Below are 19,255 nucleotides of genomic sequence, written 5' to 3'. Positions count from 1 at the left end.
TAAAATATTCAAAAATACCTAAATCCCACATTATAAAAATACGATTAAAACAATAACTCGTTGCTCCACACAGTGATAAATATTTTAAAATCCATGCTTTTCCATAATGGTGAGAGTGTGGTGAAATAGGCACTGTTGTAAACTGACAGTTAGAAGGGAAAGGTAGACGGGTGCAACATTTGTGTGTGGGGGGACGTTTGTGAAGATCCATCACATTTTAAAGTGTGTGGATTTTATTAGGAAAATCCACTTCTAGAAATGTATCCTATGGCGGTATTAGCACAAATGTCCAAATCTATACATATAATTATGAAAGCATTGTTTCTCCCAGATCAAAATTGGAAGCAATTCAAACATACTCAAGAGGAAATTAATTAAATAAAAACGGGTGTCCACACAACAGAACATTGTGAGCTCTTAAACAAAGTGCTGTTGTGATTATGGCTGCACAACAGTGTGAACATATACCAAAACCCACTGAATTGTGTACTTTAAATGGGTGAGACGTATGGTATGTGAACTATATCTCAATAAACTTGTTTAAAAAGCGCTCAAATGCTATGTTCTGATAAGAAATGTATTGTTAAAAATTTACAAAATGGGATATGTAGCATGAACCCACTTATTAAAAAATCCTACGCATATATAAATACATGTATATATGTATATGCATAACATGTATATGTATAGAAAAGGCCTGGAAAATTAGAAACTTTTTACCTCAGTGGTGTGGACTTGAAGTTACATGCAAAATGTGTAGGTTGTGGGTTAGAGGGGAAGCTCACTATTTCCTCATGGAACTTATAACAATAGGCAATAAATATAAGAGTAGACATATAATTATAAATTTTCATTATGATCGTTTTCTTCTGCTCTTTCCTTTCTGCTCCTTCCCAATAATTCGCGCCCTAAGATTGAAGACATGGAATATCTAATAAGACATATTTTTCCAGAAATACAGTGTTCTTCTATAATAAAAGAAGTCTTCTGGTTTTTATTTCCAGCTACCTATATAATCTCACCTCTAAAATAACTAGTGAGAAAGAATCACATCACAGGGCAAGGCCCATTTGACTAGCAGTTATCTGGTTAATTTCCAGTCCCATACTTCAGAGCAGTGCTTCCTAAACTCCAAGTAGCCGTGTACCACCTTCACGATTCTTGCCATGTCCAAGTACTATCTGAAATATTATTTACCTAATATTTCTTTTAACTTTACTTTACTTTACTTACTTTACTTTAATATACTTTAGTTTTAAAAAATAACTCCTACTATTGTAAATAGAAGGTGTATAACATCTGCCATAAACAGTAGTTAACTATAATATAAATATATTAAAAGCTAAAAAAATTATACTGAAAACTTTAAACTATAAATGTAAAAGAATTATCTTGCCATTAGTTCCCATCAAAAGTAGTGCCTGGGGCTTCCCTGCTGGCGCAGTGGTTGAGAGTCCGCCTGCCGATACAGGGGACGCGGGTTCGTGCCCCGGTCCAGGAAGATCCCACATGCCGCGGAGCGGCTGGGCCCGTGAGCCATGGCCGCTGAGCCTACGCGTCCGGAGCCTGTGCTCCGCAACGGGAGAGGCCACAACAGTGAGAGGCCCGCGTAGCGCAAAAAAAAAAAAAAAAAAAAGTACTGCCTGTGAGCCAGTAGTGTATTTTGGGAAATGCTATCAAAGAACAGGGGTGGAGATGGAAAAGAATGAAACAGGAAAGGAGAGAAAACCTTTACCCAAGAGAGTGTTAAAAGCTGTCACTACTGGGGCAACTGGGTCTTGATTCTTCTGGGGACCCGCTGAGTAGCCATATAGAATAAGTCTCACAACTGTCCACCCAAGAGACAGAGAAGGGAAGTATTGATCCACCAGCTCCCATTCCCATCAGTCAGGGATGGCCCCATGTGGTATTAACGTCCCATTTGGTGACAGCAGATAAGCAGGGTAAAGGTGAGAATCTGTATACAACTCAGTTGAGATACTGTCTTGTAACAGCTGCATGCAGTCGTTTGCTGCAGCAACAGCTGGAGTAAAAAGGTGAGTGTGAGGTTTCTGCATAATCCATGTGTCTGTATAATCTGATTCCTGTCTAGCTCTCCATATTTTCCTTTGTCTTCTCTACTCCAGTCCCACTGGCTTTCTTTCATACCCTCAAACTCCATACTTCTTTAGGCCATAGGGTCTTTACATGTGGTCTTCATGCTACTCAATCTTACTTCACCTCTTGACTCAGTTTACACCAACTAATATGCATCACTACAGCATCACTAACTCAGGGAAGTCCCTCACCTGGATGACTAGGGGCAAGCTTTTCTGAATGCATGCATTGCATTCTTGTAGTGCTTTGTTGCCACTGTAAATTTGCAAATGTTGTATAATTATTTAATTAATGGCTGTGTTCCCAAGAGATTGTAATTGTCACGAGATTGTAATTGTCACAACGGCAGAGACTGGGTCCACCTTTGTTCCCCATTGCACCTCCAGTATCTAGCACAATACCTGACACTTAGCCTGCACTCAATAAATATGGAGTGAGCGACTGAGTGATAGTAAATTCCTGTGGTTATCTCTGAATATAACTTTTCTCTTCCCTACTCTTATTCTCCTTTTCATTCCCCAGGCAATTTGAGTTCAGATTCTAATAACTAGCATCAATTAGAAGTAGGCTGTGAGGGATATTTTTAGGTTTCCACCACCAGGTTGGGAAGACTTCCTCAGAAAGAAAATATTTCAGAGTGGTTTTGAAGTCCTCCACAACCTCCTAAGCATCCTCATCCCAATGGTTGAAATACAATATTTTTCCTAAGCAACGTCCTAACTTTCACATAAAGTAGCAGAAGAGGATTCAAACATTATATTAAAATGTAAAAATATTTATTAATATACCATAGAAGGGATACACTGCTTTATAAGAAAGGAAATTCCAAAAATGGTGGTCCAGCCCACCAAGGGATCATCATCCAATTCCAGCTCCTAGCGTGCTAGGATGGGAGCATGGCCTCCACACAGGCCTTCTGCAGAGCACTGCACTCCACACCTCACACTTTACTCTCCTGACATGTATTTGGTCAGTAAACCTAAGAGGCTCATTAGCAAGTGAAGGGAAAATAATAGAGACGGGGCATCACAAAGGGCCACAGACAGATATTCCATGGCAGGAGTCTGGGAGTATGTGTCGATGCTAATTATGTTTCTGGAGGACGGTTCAGCACTATGGAGAAGGACACAAACTCTAATCAGACTTTGTAGGTAAAATTTGGGCTCCTGTCATTGACTTTCTTTAAGGTCTCGAGCAAATTATTTTACCTTTCTAAGTCATAGTCTCCTCATCTATAAAATGGGGATAATGATATAACTTATCTCAAAGGGTAATTTAAAAATTCAAGGAGGTAATGCTTGGCACACAAGAAGCATTCGATAAATGTGAGCTATTATTGTCATTATCTTCAGCTGTTGTCTGCTTTCTCTCCTTTGCCAAAATGCAGACCTAAGTATATAGCTTCAAAGAGCGGTCTCCCAAGAATGGCTCTGCTGCCTACCTATCAAATGTCACTGGAGATGAGACTAAGTGACTACATCTTGAGATTCCCTGGAGAGATAAAGGAGCCACCAAATTCCTATATTCAAATTCAAAAAGAGATTAAGTCCCACAGTATCCTTGAGGAAAAACAGAGCAGAGGGCACCCATAGAGAAGAGAAAATATCTGGAATGTTCTCACAGAAAAATGAACAAGTCTTTGGGGTTATATCTCCAACATTCTGTGCAAAGCAGCTGCCTTTTACTATTTCTTCTGGAATCACTTTGTTTTAAAAGTGGGTAAAATAAATGTTTCAGAACCACAGCCCTTCCCTCCTGCCGCTCCTGCAGACTTTCCCACAAGCGCTGAATATTCATTTAGAGAAAGGAAGGCGAAAGAGAAAAGGGAAACCCAACTACAAATGGCAGTAAGAAAAGATGATGAAGCAAGGAAAACCACTAGATAGAGACAGGATTTAAAAAAAAAAGGACAAGACAAGCAGCATGGTACAAGGGCTCCCAAGAAGAAGAATTAAATAATTTTTTCTTTATTTTAATTCAGTGTGTGTGGGAGCATCCCAGAAGCTTCTGCATAATCAGAAAATAAGTATTCTAGATTGCATGACATTCATGTCTAATTAATTGCTGCCTCTGCCTCAGAAGTGAGCAGCTTCCACCTTATTCTTTACAGTTAGTTCTATTAATCTTGTTTAACAGGTGTTTGCCTGGTAAGGGGTAGGTTGCTTAGCCCTCATGCCAGTCTGCATTCTGGGACGTACATAAGAGAATATCTCAAACTCTTTGAGTTTGTGAAAACTACACTTTATATTTTTTCACTTCTCTCAACTCTTGCTGAAGATTTAGGGAGCAGCCTAGATGTGATAAAACAGACTTGTGTTAAGTGCCGTGACCAGATTTTGCTTCAAGGAGTTTTAAAACATGGAAACCCATATACTCCTGTGTATTCACTTCTTATTGCTGCTGTAAGAAATTACCACAAAATTAGTGGCTTAAAACAACATAAACATAAACTGTTCTGGAGTTCAGAAGTCTAAAATCAAGGTGCAGGCCTCAGGGCGAAATCTGTGTCCTTGCCTTCTCCAGCTTCCAGAGGTCACCTGCATTCCTTGGCTTGTGGACCCCTTCCCCCACCTTTAAAGTGCATCTCTCCAACCTCTGGTTCCACTGTCACAGCCAGTTTTTCTGACTGACTCTTGTCTCCCATTTATAAGCATGTGTGATTTTGTTAGGCTCACCGCATAATCCAAGATATTTTTCCTATCCCCAGATCTTTAACTTAATCACATTGGTAAAGTCCATTTTACTATGTAAGGTAACATAGTCACAGTTTCCAGGGATTAGAACATGGACGTTTTTGAGGGGTTATTATTCTGTCTACCACATCATGTATCACAAGCATCTCTCTACCAACTGCAGGCAGGTTTCATTTCATTTATTATTGCATACATACTATGTTCCTGTAAATGTGTATGAAATGTGCATGTCTGAAAATCAAGTATTTAATAACATGTAACTGGAAAGGGAAGGGTTTATCTGGTCCCTAAAAGCCTAAAAAATAAAATAGAATCCTTACTTATATCATACATTTTGGACTTGGTCTTCAGTGATGTCTGTCTAGCATTATATACATTTTCCTTACTTTTTCCCACAATTGAAATCACAGATGAGTGGCTTAAGTCAGATGAGTATCTGAAGCTGAGGACATCTAATGATATCTGTATTTGTTTAAATTAGCTTCATAAGACTAATGCTAACTTTCAATTTTCCATTTATCTTACAAAAAAATAAGTACATAGTAAAAAATTATTTCAAATAATTTCCCAAAGACCACATTACTGCTGAAACTGAACTGTTGTCTGACAGACAGAAGCACTATGACATATTTTAAAATGTCTGTCCATCAAGGATGAACCAAAGTCCAAAATCAGTTTAGGAAGTGCACATGAGGAATGTCAATTCTAATGAGATAAAATTAAAGGCTTTTCAAAATATAAATTGGATTTGTATAGAAATAAGAGACCTGAAGTAGGTTTTTTGTTTTTGTTTGGTTTGGTTTCCCTTTATTGAACAGAAAGCCATATGAAACATTATTTCTTTTATCTGCTAAAATACCACTAGTCTTGGACTGGGGTCATTTATACAGTCATCTGAAAACAACAAACCTAAAATAGTATTTCCTTTCATGCTTAAGGGGCAATTATTTGACAAAAATTAACATTATTGAAATGAGTATTAGTGTATGCTCCCAAAAGAATCTTTTCTTTTTTTTATGGAAAAAAGGTAACACTGGGGCTTCCCTGGTGGTGCAGTGGTTGAGAGTCTGCCTGCCGATGGAGGGGACAAGGGTTCGTGCCCCAGTCTGGGAGGATCCCACATGCGGCAGAGTGGCTGGGCCCGTGAGCCATGGCCGCTGAGCCTGCGTGTCCGGAGCCTGTGCTCCGCAACGGGAGAGGCCACAACAGTGAGAGCCCCGCATACCGCAAAAAAAAAAAAAAAAAAAGGTAACACTAACTAGAGTTCCACTTAAATATTTACTTGGGTTGTATCTAAATCTGGGTGTTTTATTATAACACAGATAGATAGTAAACATTTCCTCAGACCATTTTAAAATATCCTTCCTTCACATGCAACTGTAAAAGGGGTGAAAAGGTACTACTTACCTGAATGGATGCATGTGAGGACTATAAGAGATAATATATATGAAATTCACAGCCAGCATATGGTGAACAGTCAATAAGTCTCAGCTATTTTCATTAATAAGCAATAAAAAACAGGCCACGCTTATGGAAGAAATAGTGACCCTGCTCTTTTTTAATCCATTAACTGTTATGCACTTCTGTTTGTGACATTACCTGCCCCACCATTGTTTCCCAGCAGGGTCCTCGAGGTACATCTGCAGGGTGCACAAAAAAGGGTGGCCCAGTGGTATTTCCAGTGAGTGATGCATTGTAGGCCTTGATCATGTTGGCTTCCCATAGGGTAATATTGGCCTTTACTAGCTTCTCCTCTTCAATCTAGAAAGCAGAGGAATGGAAACAAAAATGAGGACAACAGAGATTTCAAAGGCATTTCTGGCAATCTTGAGATTGGGAATCTAACAACATGCTGATGGCAAGGACAATCCAGACACAAGATTTACCTTGTTGTTAATCTCATCCATCAAGGCAAGAATAAATACATACAAGTTGCCTAAAAGAAGAGCAAAAATGCGTCCCAGGAGCCATTTCAGAGCGATGAGGGGATGGTAGTCTTCCAATTCAGCAAATAAGTCAAACAATGTTGGACAGAACATCCCCAGGAGGGACATGACCATGTTCATCTACAAGAAGACACAAGGGGTGAACCAAGTTAACGGTGTTTAAAAATTATTGCTTTCCTCCAAATTTGCAAGATTCCAGCTAGATTCCTTTGATATTTTATAAGACTAAAATTATTTCATGCATTTTAAAAATTTGATCTTATTAAAACAACAGAGACAATATTCAACTCATATATTCAAGATGTACATGTGTGTGAGCTTGTGGACGTGCCAGTAATAATAGTGTTTCCTAGTATAATGAGGGATGCGATTTACATTACTTTCTATGCAGAGAACATTTACTGTTATACATGGTAACTGATTCTGCACTTCACAACAAGATTTCCAAAGGAAATGGAAAATGATCTGCTTGAGGAATGAGGTCCAAATTGGAAATACTAATTTGGCAATCATCAGCACATGGGCTAGTTTAATCAGTTAGAATGGATGAATTCCTTGAGATGGGCCCAGGACTAAATACTGAGTATGCGGGAATGCAAACTATAAGGGGCAAAAAAAAAAAAAAAAAAAAAAAGGTTCCAGGTGACTCTGGCAATGTCTTTACCTGAATACCTGGCTCATACTGTCACTGTTTAACATTTCCCATTTCCCCCTGGTAGACTCCATGTTTTGAATGATTAGAACTACCAAACTATATTGAGAAAATAATTGTCAATATGTTTTTCCCTTTTGACTAAGAACATTGTATAAGTATGACCAGCAGGAGCTAAAAGTCAGCATGACATAATATAAAATCAGCATGATACAATTTCAGCCTAAAGTAAAAACTTGGCAGAGCTATGCAATCTTATATAAGGTAAATTTAAATTCTGTTTCATCAAATTTGTAAAGTTTTTCATGAATCCCCATTATTACCTTTGTTGGCCCCTAGGAATCAGGGGTCCCCTAAGATGGATATTAAATATGTACTTACAAAGAGTGACCCTTTTGATGATAATCAATTATCCCTCCTTTTCTGTGGTTTATTAATACAAAAATATGATCAGTACGAACCATGGACCAAAGTGGCATGATAATTTTGCCTATAAATGCTATCATAACTGCAAGGATAATTTTGAAAGCAAACTTAGTAATGCTTTGAGGTTCCCCTTTGTTTTAAATAAGTAAAATAACTCCACCTAATGACTCTCTGTTTTACAGGCTTCCAAGAAATATCTATGCCATCATAGGCTCTTAAATATATGGTCTCCCATCTTCAGTGTTACTGCTTCTGAAATATCTAGAAAGTTTCTGTTTGGAGCCTTTTGTTGTAAGTACGTTATACCATTTTCTGTGCAAGATTCTTCTAGGAAATTCTATGCTTATGAAGACTTTCATAATCTGTTTGGTCTACAAGACTCTGCAGAAGTTTCAGTGTGGGAAATCTACACTTCCCACCGCCTAAATCTCCACACACTGAAAAGGCCCAAATTCAAAATGATGCCACATTGTATTCTAGAACATTTTATGAAAGGGAACAGACCCAAGAAACAACACATGACCAGTGATTTCCTGATTCTAAATATCTACCTCTGACCTCTTTTCTTGGACCTGCTAAATGGGCAGATACCCTGAAGACAAATCGCAATCATAATATTTAATTCCTTTCAGAGAGCTGCCCTTCCTCATTTGAATAGCATTTGGAGGGGGAGATAATAGGGTAAGGAGAGGAGGTGAAGCAGTTAGGCTGCTAGTGAAAAACAGAGAGAGGCCCAGTCCTGCCCAAAGTGGGGGAGGCAATCTGAATGTTTCCAGTGAAATAAACATAAGAACCCAGGGCTTTATCATTGCTGCTTCAAAGAATTCAGGGGACAATTGGATCTTTCAAAGATAGATGCAGGACCTGCAGAGAAAGCAACATAGCGTCATGGAGAGTGCTGAGCTTGAAATCAAGATTCCTAAATTTTAACTCTCATTGTTCTCCATGGTTCTGAGACCATGAACACATCACCTAATCTGAGATTCATTATCTCTGTCTATAAAACGTACTGGTTGGAATATGTGCTCTAATCTCTCTTCCAACTCTACCTTTCCCTAATGTCACAAAGTGAAAAACAGACAGTAGACAGATTTGGAAGTAAGGCTGGAATAGGGACACGTGTGCCGAGGTTGGTTCACTCTCAGGTCAGGATGACAGAGATAGGTAAAGAGCGGCCATATTTCATATCCCAACATTGAAGCACAACCCACAAAATCTCAAATATCAGATTCTAAGCACATAAAAAGCATGCAGAGACGAACTTCATTTTTTTCCCACCACCCAAGGGTGTCAGGATCTTGCTGCGCAAATTCCTGGGATCGCTTCACAGCCCAAAAGATGAGGTATCCACTCCCGCCAAGTGTTAGAAACACGAAGAAGTTAGCAAGAAACCTCAGGAATCTGATCAAGTGGACGTTTTCTTCTGCTTGGGCTGCTCTTTCTTCTATTATAGCTTCCTGTACCCAGGCAAAACAGAAAGAAAAAAGAAATATCTGAGCTACAAAAAGTATCATGAACTCAGGAATTATTTCTGCAAACATCAGAAAGTGAGGAATGAAAATGTAAACTGAATCTGGGATTCCACAAACCAGGTGAATATTGCCAGCAAGTGAGAAAAAGTAAGACAGAGAAGGAAGAATTCTTACAAACAAACTCTGGTTGAGTTAATATTTACTAAGATAGTCTTCATTCTAAAGTCTCTTCTAGTACAGTTTTTTAAAACAACTACAAAATAATACTTTAGAGTCATTTAAAATATTGGGCTAATGTATTCCTGTAAATAATTAGCGAGCATTGTTCTATTATTTAAAATATCTGATTCTGATTACTAATGGTTGGCTGTTTCAAGCCAATGGCATTGTTTTATTACCAAATTTAGAGAGAAGTAATGCTGTCATGGGTCATCAATCATTTTCCAGTCATAATCAGAACCCTGCCCAGATCCTGGTAGGAAGAAATGATGAGTTAATCTTTCTTTTAATTGTCAAGATACTTTGCTACCTAGACCATTTGGAATGGCTCCAATTTTACTCTTAGAAATACCAAGAAAAGGCTCTTGAAGTTGGTGTTTTTACCTTAAAGTTCATTGTGATAGAATTGAATTTGTTGTCTGCTGTTTCAGGATTGCCAATCAGGTAGTCCCAGCTGGTGAACACCTTCCAGCTGAAGTTGAAGCTGTTGTCGTCACCACCTCCATCATCACCAATATTTTTGGTCATCCTATACAAACAGGAAGTTTAATCCAGCAGCCAGAATACAAGCAGAAAGGGAGAGGTTAGGGAATAGCAAAACATCATAATTATAAGGAAATTGGAGAAGCAATATCTAAAAGACATATACTTTCAAACAAGTTTGTTCTAATAACTAGAAAATAAAAGTTTATTAAAAAAATATTTTTTTGTTTTAATTTTTTAAGCTGTTCATTTTCCAGGCCTTCAAGATTAAAAGACTACTAACCATTGATGATTTTAACAATTAAACAGGTTATATAAAATTACGTATTTTTTATTTGTTTTCCTAAACTGTTTTCCTAGGGTCATATACGAGGCTCTGAAACTTCTGTGGGATAAGGATCTCTTTAGAAATCCGGTGAAAACCACCAGTCCCCTCATCAGGAAAAACATATGTATAGACTCTTAAACTGTTGTACACAATTTTAGCTGGTTTCCAGACCCTGTGAAGCTTAGGGATGGATTAACCCAGGTCAGATCAGGAAACTCCTTCACAGATTCCAATTCCCCTTAGAATCTCCTTCCAAAGAGTGATTACACTGAATGCATGGAATTTTTCCATACTTGACAACTCTTGACCAAAAATCAAGATTTTTATACAACTTAATAGCAAGTGGTTACATATATTCTAATCAGTGATGTTTTAATTTTTTTTTGCTTGGACAGTTTAAAGTACATTTACTTACTTCAGTGGCTAAGGATCTATATTCCACTTACTCCACTTCCTTTTTTTCCCCTACCACTATAAAGTGCAAAATTAAAATATTATATGATATATATTATAAAATGGTCCCATAAGGTTTTAGTTTTTTAAATATTGCAGTGATATGGACCTGAAAAAAGAAAGGAGTACAATGACATAAAGCTGACAATGTAGTTTGGCAGGTATCTCTAAGGTCATCTAAATTCCCCCACTGTTTAGTCCTATTCCTTACAGAGGTTTTTATATTTCAGATGGGCTAATGTGTTTGAACAATAACCAAAAATAATTATTCCTTACATCAATCTACCATTTTACCCTTTGCAAATGGTATTGATGTGTATTATCATATTTGTCCTTCTCAAAAACTTAACAAGAGGTCACAGTAGTTAATATTATTCTCTTTTTACAGTTGGGGAAGCTGAAGGATAAAATTATCAAGTGATTTGCTGGCCATTATACAGAAGTAAACCACAGGGGTGGGTCAAGGGCTTAGGTTTTCTGACTTCATTCTGGTACCCAAGCTAGGACACCATGAAATATGTTGAACCATACAAAGTGCCTTTTTGTAGGTCAAAAAGGGTTGAAATCAAACATTTCCAATGGATTAACCTAGGGAGAAAATGATTTTTTTGATTAAGACGCCATCACCCCTTTTTGCACTGTCACGGAGCCAAGGGCAGGGCCTCAAGTAAAACTGACCACTTGACAGATAAGTCTTGAATGGAGCTCTATCACAGGCAAGATTCTGTAGCTGTAGACAGCCTTCCAGAGAAGGGAGCTCTAGCCGGACAAGCAAACAGGGAACATCTAGCATGTGGGAATTGACAAGAAAGGGAGTGAAATACTAAAAGGGAGTGACAAGAAAGGGAGGAAGGATATTGAAGACAACCTCTGCTAACAACACATTTTTACTAAGAGATGGCCCTGATAGCTATAAAATATTTCACGTACAGCTCCATTCCTTGTCTGCAGAGAAAAAAAGTGTACATACTTAAACAAAAATTCCTCCTTTTTCAAGGGGGTTATAGTTTTGAACAACTATATCTTTGAGAAGCTACCTCAACATACAATTTGCAAGGAATGACGGAAGTTTTGCTTTGCCAGGGACTAAGTAGGTTTCCAGGGCACAAGATTCAATGCTAAAGCCAGGAGAGTCCTGGGTCAACAAAGTTAGTCACCCTATCTTAAAATCGAAAAGTGCTTTCTTGGATATCTAATTTTCCTTCCAATTTCCCTATTTATTAATCAAATATAGATATTTGCTTCCCTTTTATGGATGAAGATGCTGAAGACAAAGAATATGGGCAAGAGGGCAAAGTCCACCAGTTGCCTAGTTGATGTCAGTATTCAGTTTTAGTTTCCCTTTATTTGAGTCATGTATCCCATAAAGCCACTCACGTTTATTCCAAGAATGTATTTGTTTGGGGCCAGTGGTGGGGGAAAGAGATGATATAGGATTCTGAACAATCATTTATATCTCATCAGTTGTTCTACCAAGCCTTGCCCCCAGGGTTAGGAGTGGGGTAGGAGTCATAAATTGCTTTGGAATTGTCTTGCCATATAGGCCAGTGAACTTAAACTACTTGCCAATCTGGTAATGAACAACCAAAGGTCCCCTGCCGGAGGGAGGGACCAAAATCAGGCTGGTTTGGGTGGCATAACATGGATGACTTTGAGGGGGAAAATGTAGAATTTGTGCCCTACAGCTATCCTAAATGGCATCTTTGAGCTAATAGGAAAAGCTGCCATTTCCTGCAGAGCTGCACTAGCTAATAAGTTCGCTACTAGCAATATGTGGTTACTGAGCACTTGAAATGCAACTAGTGTGAAACATACATAAAATTTCAAAGACTTTGTACCAAAAAAGACAGAGAATATCTCAATAATAATTTTAGATTGATTATATGTTGAAGGAATACTTTCGATATATTGAGTTAAATAAAATATATTATTAAAATATATTCCACCTATGTATTTGTTTAATATAGTTACTAGAATATTTTAAATTATATGTACCTTGTCTTATAGTTCTTTGCATAATGCTGTTCTAGATGCTTTACACTCATCTGCCAGAAAATTATTATAATAAATGTGCAAATCTATTAATGTATAACTACATAACCATATGTGACTACCCTACTGCTGGGGTTATCATATGACCTCAATTCCTACCATGTTGGCTTTGTTTGGTTTTTCAATAAGCCTATGAATTATAATCCTAATAAAGCAGTTAACATTTGTCAATCACCGTATGCCAACTATGTTCTAAGTGTTTGCATGTACTGACTCATTTTGTCCTCATAGCCATCCTAACATCAAGGTGTCATTACACCTCTATTAGAAACGGGAAAATAGAGCAGTTGAACAATTTGTCAAAGTTCTTTTAGAATGGGCTAGAGCTGGTATTTGATTCCATGAAGAACGGCTCAAGAGCCCACTAGGGTATGTAGCCTCTGCACAGTCACTAAAAGAAGCTGAGGACTTGGACATCCATAGACATGCTTTCTTCAGTGACTATGGAGACTAAAGGACCAATATGGAAACGATACTCACAAGGCCTCTGTAATGTAACTGTACCCTTGACTTTAGTCCTGCCAAATCAAAATGGCCAAAAGACTAGAAATATCTTAGAGTTTTTGGAACGTGGTAGTACTTGATCAGGTAGACAGATACTTTACATACTTAGGGTCTCTGGTTACACTTGGACAACTAGATAAAGAATTTGGATATGGAATCTCCATTAAGGCCTAGTCCTGAAAGGGCTTAAAAACTAAGCATAATAGTTTTCTCCGGAGGAACCAATAAGTTTGGCAGGGACAGGACACAAAGCATGCCAAAGACTGTTCCAGAAAGCTCCTGCTCAAGAGGACTTGGACCCTCAGGTAGAGGTCCTTCCCTGCAATGAAGCAAAAGGCCAATTTACCTTGTGCATAGTTAAATAAAAGGGTGAAGACTTTAATTGAGATGTTTCAACACCTGCTAAACTGGTTCAGAAAATTAGCTAAAGGATGGATTATTCATATTATTTATAGCCCTAAATGACTGTGCTAGATTTCTGCAGTGTCTTCAAGTGAGGTTTTAAAAATATATTTCAGACAGGGAGAAAGAATGAGCTGCAGTTTCATCAGTTCCCCAATGAAATTCTTTTCCATGCTCTAATAAATCCTCTTCAAAAATAAAACATGACTATATAGTTGATCATGACGGTCTCGTTGAGGGCCGTTTGTTTTTGCTGTCTTACACAGCTGAAATTTTTTGGATGAGTGATTATTCTGGGTTTGTTTGTTTGTTTGTTTTAATGAACAGAGAACAACAGATTCTGTCTATTGAGCTGATTCTGCAACTCACAAACCTCTCTGTATGCAAAAAGAGGGGTCAGCAGCTGCTTCCCTGTCTTGTTTGAAACATTGATTCACACCTTAAAGTACAAAAAAGCACAATTTTAAAATATGCTTAACCACAGGATAGGCATGCAACCATCACTGTGACCAGTGAGATGATCAAAGTCCTGCACTTGTGTTCAACCCTTTTGTTTGGGAGATGTAATAGTCTAACATTAGTGTAGGTATTAAAACCATATTTTATCTCTTAAATACTCTGCATTCTCTAGACATGAAACGGAAAAAAAAAATCCAATTCTCAAGTTAATTTTTCCATTTGATTCCAGAAATCAATGCTTGCTTCCCAAGAGACCAATGAAACTTACTCTTTAAGGACAACCAGAAAGCTGTATCCAATGCACATGATCCCCACCAGAAAATAGGATAGCGGCAGTCTGAAATTCATCCATCCAATTGTTCGTTTATTGTCGTAATAGCCATAAAAGAGGACGGAATATTGAGCCAATCCCTAAAATCCAACAACAAAGTCACTTAACAGATGCTGTGAAGAGCAACTCAAAGAAAAAAGATCGACTTCTAAGAGGAATAACAAAATGACATCAATTTTCAAACTTGGGAGATGGCTCTGACGTGAGCCCTATTGTTTTGCTTCATGGAGTGACTGTTTCAGCTTCCACATTGATTGACAGTCTCTTGGTTTACTTGAAATTCAGGGACTTCTAAATAGGTCAAATTTTTAACCAACTATAGGCTTGCTCAGCTGTGGAGCCATTACCGTGAAATGCCCACTGATTGAAACATCAAAACACACTTCATGGTGTCATTAAATTTACAATTTTAAGAGCCTGCTTAATATTGGGGGGAGGATCTGAAATGTGCTTCCTCAAAGTGTCATGGCAGGTTTCCACTTCCAGTCACCTGAGCCACAGTTACATTGGTTCTTCATAAGCCACAGAGGCCACATCTCAGCTCACACTTAGCAAAAACAAGGAGCAGGTGAGATGACATTGGAACCAATATGCACAACCTTCCATTCATCAAGACTATTATCCCCTAACAAGCATGTTTATTCATGAAATTACATGCTGTTTCCCAAAAATTATCTGCCAGGGTTGGAATCACCATCTTCCAAGGCCACCTGAGTAACTGCTCTCTATACACAGAACATGGCATATTTTGATGTTGCTTCCCTTATAATAGTCTTCATCTTCCTCTCCTTCTCTCATTCACTGTGTCCTTCACTCTTAGCTTGGCAGCACTGTTTCTGTATTACTATATATCCACTTCCCCAGCTTCTCTCTGATTTCATCTCTCTGACAATAACTTAAAACGACTATGCTTTGTGAAGTGAGAAGATAATTGCAGTAATAATATCAATCAATAATTTTTTTTGAGCCGGTAGCATGTGCTGAACACCTTACTTCTTCTTACAGAATCCTCACAAGAACTCTCTTGAAGCGGCTGCCGTTAGGGGCAATCGTTTTCCTCTACACTTGTTACTTGCCATGTAGAGAAAAACTGTAACTGTAAAACTCCCAGCCCCTCTCCACTGCCTCATACTAACCCCAGGGAGGAGAGACTCATCTGACAGTAGAGCATGGGTGAGGAATGGGGATGATGTGGGGCACCACTCTTCCTCCTCCTTTGAGATCCCATGCTGTGCTCTGCCCCTGTGAGGGGCATCCTGTCCTGGTCTAGGACTGCTGGGTAGGAAGGTCTGCCTCTGAAGCCCACTTGCCCATAAAAAGATGCCATATTCTTTAATATCAGTGTTAACAATAATAAAGATGTCATGCTGACCTCCATCTGTCTAACCCTTTGTCTTATTTCTGGTTAGCTCACAACCTGGGTCGACAAGGTAGGGGGTGTTATTTACCATCACTTCCCCACCTGAAAAAGACTCAATAGGTCTACACCTATTTTACAGATGAAGAAACTGAGCTTTAAAGAAGTTAAGTAACTTGTCCATGTTCACATAGCTAGTACGTGACAGAGTCTGAACCTGAACAGGGTCTGTCTAATTCAAATCCATATGCTTAACCACTGTGCTATACTGCTTCTCCTATGCTTTCTTTGCCTACCAGGACTTGCATCATACTAATGCCATATCTACCCAGCAAAACAAAGAAACAAGAAGTCCCTGGACCCCTGGATTGGTTCAGAGTGGGTGCCAGGACCTCCTGGAAAGGATCTAGACACCCCTTTTGAAAAGATTTCAAAGGGCATCATCTTCACATACATAAACATTACAACCTGACTTCTTTTTCTAATTCATAATGACAGTATTGGGATTAAAAGCCACCTCCAAAATAACATGAAAGGAGAAAGTAGATATGTAACAAACATCTGGTGGGCTTGTTAGGTTAGCACAGTAGCTTCTGGGGCAGCTAACTCACCTGGTGTATGTGTCATTCAGCCTATGTTCAATGGCTGCACTCAATAAATATTAGATCACAACCAATGCGGGTAAGAGCCCTTTTTTGGAATCCTGATTACTTCGCAAAGGTTTCTTCAGTTGGTCTATTTCTACATATGCAGTGAAGCATGTAAACAAAAGAGGAGGTACTGTTGAAGTGCACAATTTTTAAAAGTCTTATCCAATCCATCTCAGTAGCATATTGAGGGGTGGTTTTAAACACAATGAAAGGCTTAAAAGAGGTCTCCCCCTCCCCTTCCACCCTGTGGCCCACCACACGCCACACATCTTTCCCTTTCCCTTAAAACTCCAATAGCAGACATCTGGAAGTGACTAAAATAGCAACGACTCCTAGCCTAGCCAAGGTTCCATTCGGTTTCCATGTCAGCGCACATGGCTTTCCCTGTGGGAGCACTCTCCCATCCCAAAATCTGTGACAGAGAAACCACAGTCAGAGCCAAGTTTCAAATGAGCACAGAAAATTCCTGTCCAACTCTAGGTTCCATGCTTGCACACTGTCTACCAAGACTCTAATTTCTGTTTGAATGCTGCAGCTGGTCTAGTCCACAGAAATCGACACACATCTATGAGAATGCTTTGATGTTGCAGTTGCTAGGAATCAACTCATGTATTTATTTATCTAACTAACTTTTATCGAGAACTTATTTGCCAAATACTATACACAGATGGAGTGGGAGACTGGATTACAGAGGCCCCTAGAAAAAGTTCTGCATGCAAATGTCCCCTTTATAAGTATGTGTCACCTGAAATGATATTAGAGTTCCACCCCTTTGGTGTTTCTCACTACAAATAGATACTCACTGTGAAAGACAACATTCTATCCCCATGATGGTAAATGAGTTTCATCATCCTTAGTAAGCCTTTTTAGTTTGTAGTAACTGTCAGACCATTATTTTGAAAAAAAATCGTGAAGTCAGAACTAGTAGGAAAGGAAGCTATAACTCGTGAACTGTGACTGCTGAGGGTATGTGAAAGGGAAGTAGTACCACACTAGTAGGAGTATATTTCTACTTTTCTCTGAACTGTTATCAGTCATTTATACCTTAGTGTTAAAGAAAGCTTCAAGTGTGGATGAAAGATAGGGAATGACGTCATTTAAATTCTGATACGCTCGGGACCTGGGAGAGAAGCAAGGAGTGAAATGGCTAACAACACCCAAAACAAACCTCGACCAACTTTATAAGAATAGCAGCCAGCCTGGCACTTATGTGGTACATGCTGAGATCCAGCCCCCGGCCACCCTCCTTCTCTCCAACCAGACTTGCCAAGTTCCACCTAATGCTTTGCTCGCCTCCGAGTTTCTCTTCCTTTTGCTCCAACCCAGATCTAGAGTTATAAAACTGATGTTATACGGTTCTAGGCTAGGAAGCATGCAGATTACAATGAAGCTGGGCTGAGCCTTCACAGATCCTCTCATTTTCAGTAGAGGGAATGAACTTCTACCTGTCTATGGGACCCTAGGCAGTGAACTCTGGCCTTCAAAAAGCTGTGAAGTAGACAGTTTTTTTTGGTGCCCATCCATGCATAAAAGGCTCAGAGTGGTTGTCTAATATCACACAGGTAGTATGTGGTAGGATTCAAATCCAAATCTGTCTAAATCCCATGACTGAGTTCTTTTCATTATGCCACACTGCCTTTTTAACCATGCTGTCTTCTGTAAAGAAAACTTCTGTTTGCCTTTTGTGCCATGATCCATAACTGACACTAATGGTGGGAATTCTAGATCATATGCCCAATACCCATTACACATCTCATTCCACTTGGATGTTCCACAAGAACCTTGAACTCATTACATTTTAAAAATTCTCCCAGAGAAGCAAGAAGAACTACAATCCTGCATCCTGTGGAACAAAAACCATATTCACAGAAAGACAGACAAGATGAAAAGGCAGAGGGCTATGGACCAGAAGAATGAACAAGACAAAACTCCAGAAAAACAACTAAATGAAATGGAGATAGGCAATCTTCCAGAAAAACAATTCAGAATAATGATAGTGAAGATGATCCAGGACCTCAGAAAAACAATGGAGGCAAAGACCAAGAAGATGCAAGAAATGTTTAGCAAAGACGTGGAAGAATTAAAGAACAAACAAACAGAGATGAGCAATACAATAACTGAAATGAAAAATACACTAGAAGGAATCAATAGCAGAATAACTGAGGCAGAAGAATGGATAAGTGACCTGGAAGACAAAATCGTGGAATTCACTGCTGTGGAACAGAATAAAGAAAAAAGAAAGAAAAGAAATGAAGACAGCTTAAGAGACCTCTGGGACAACATTAAACACAACAACATTTGCATTATAGGGGTCCCAGAAGGAGAAGAGAGAGAGAAAGGACCCGAGAAAATATCTGAAGAGATTATAGTCAAAAACTTCCCTAACATGGGAAAGGAAATAGCCACCCAAGTCCAGGAAGCGCAGAGAGTCCCATACAGGACTCTAAACCCAAGGAGAAACATACCGAGACACATAACAATCAAACTGGCAAAAATTAAAGACAAAAAAAAATTATTGAAAGCAGCAAGGGAAAAATGACAACATACATGGGAACTCCCATAAGGTTAACAGCTGATTTCCCAGCAGAAACTCTACAAGCCAGAAGGGAGTGGCATGATATACTTAAAGTGATGAAACAGAAGAAACTACAACCAAGATTACTCTACCCAGGAAGAGTAGGATCTCATTCAGATTTGATGGAGAAATCAAATGCTTAACAGACAGGCAAAA

General features: G+C 38.8%; 1 protein-coding gene across 3 annotated transcripts in view; it reads right to left on the bottom strand.

The window, feature by feature from the left end:
• TMC1 (transmembrane channel like 1) overlaps window positions 1-19,255 on the bottom strand; it is a 385,896-nt gene that overhangs the window by 29,479 nt on the left and 337,162 nt on the right. For all 3 annotated transcript variants that reach the window (XM_073806217.1, XM_073806218.1, XM_073806219.1), the window contains 5 exons: window positions 14,455-14,597; window positions 9,890-10,034; window positions 9,077-9,271; window positions 6,677-6,856; window positions 6,390-6,551 (listed from right to left, as the gene is read on the bottom strand). In XM_073806217.1, the coding sequence (XP_073662318.1) occupies window positions 6,390-6,551; window positions 6,677-6,856; window positions 9,077-9,271; window positions 9,890-10,034; window positions 14,455-14,597 (825 nt within the window). The remainder of the gene's footprint in view (window positions 1-6,389; window positions 6,552-6,676; window positions 6,857-9,076; window positions 9,272-9,889; window positions 10,035-14,454; window positions 14,598-19,255) is intronic.

The sequence above is a fragment of the Tursiops truncatus genome, chromosome 6, assembly GCF_011762595.2.
Source record: "Tursiops truncatus isolate mTurTru1 chromosome 6, mTurTru1.mat.Y, whole genome shotgun sequence".
NCBI classification, from domain to species: domain Eukaryota; kingdom Metazoa; phylum Chordata; class Mammalia; order Artiodactyla; family Delphinidae; genus Tursiops; species Tursiops truncatus.
The sequence above is the reverse complement of the archived record's forward strand: the minus strand, read 5'-3'. Positions and strand labels throughout refer to the sequence as shown.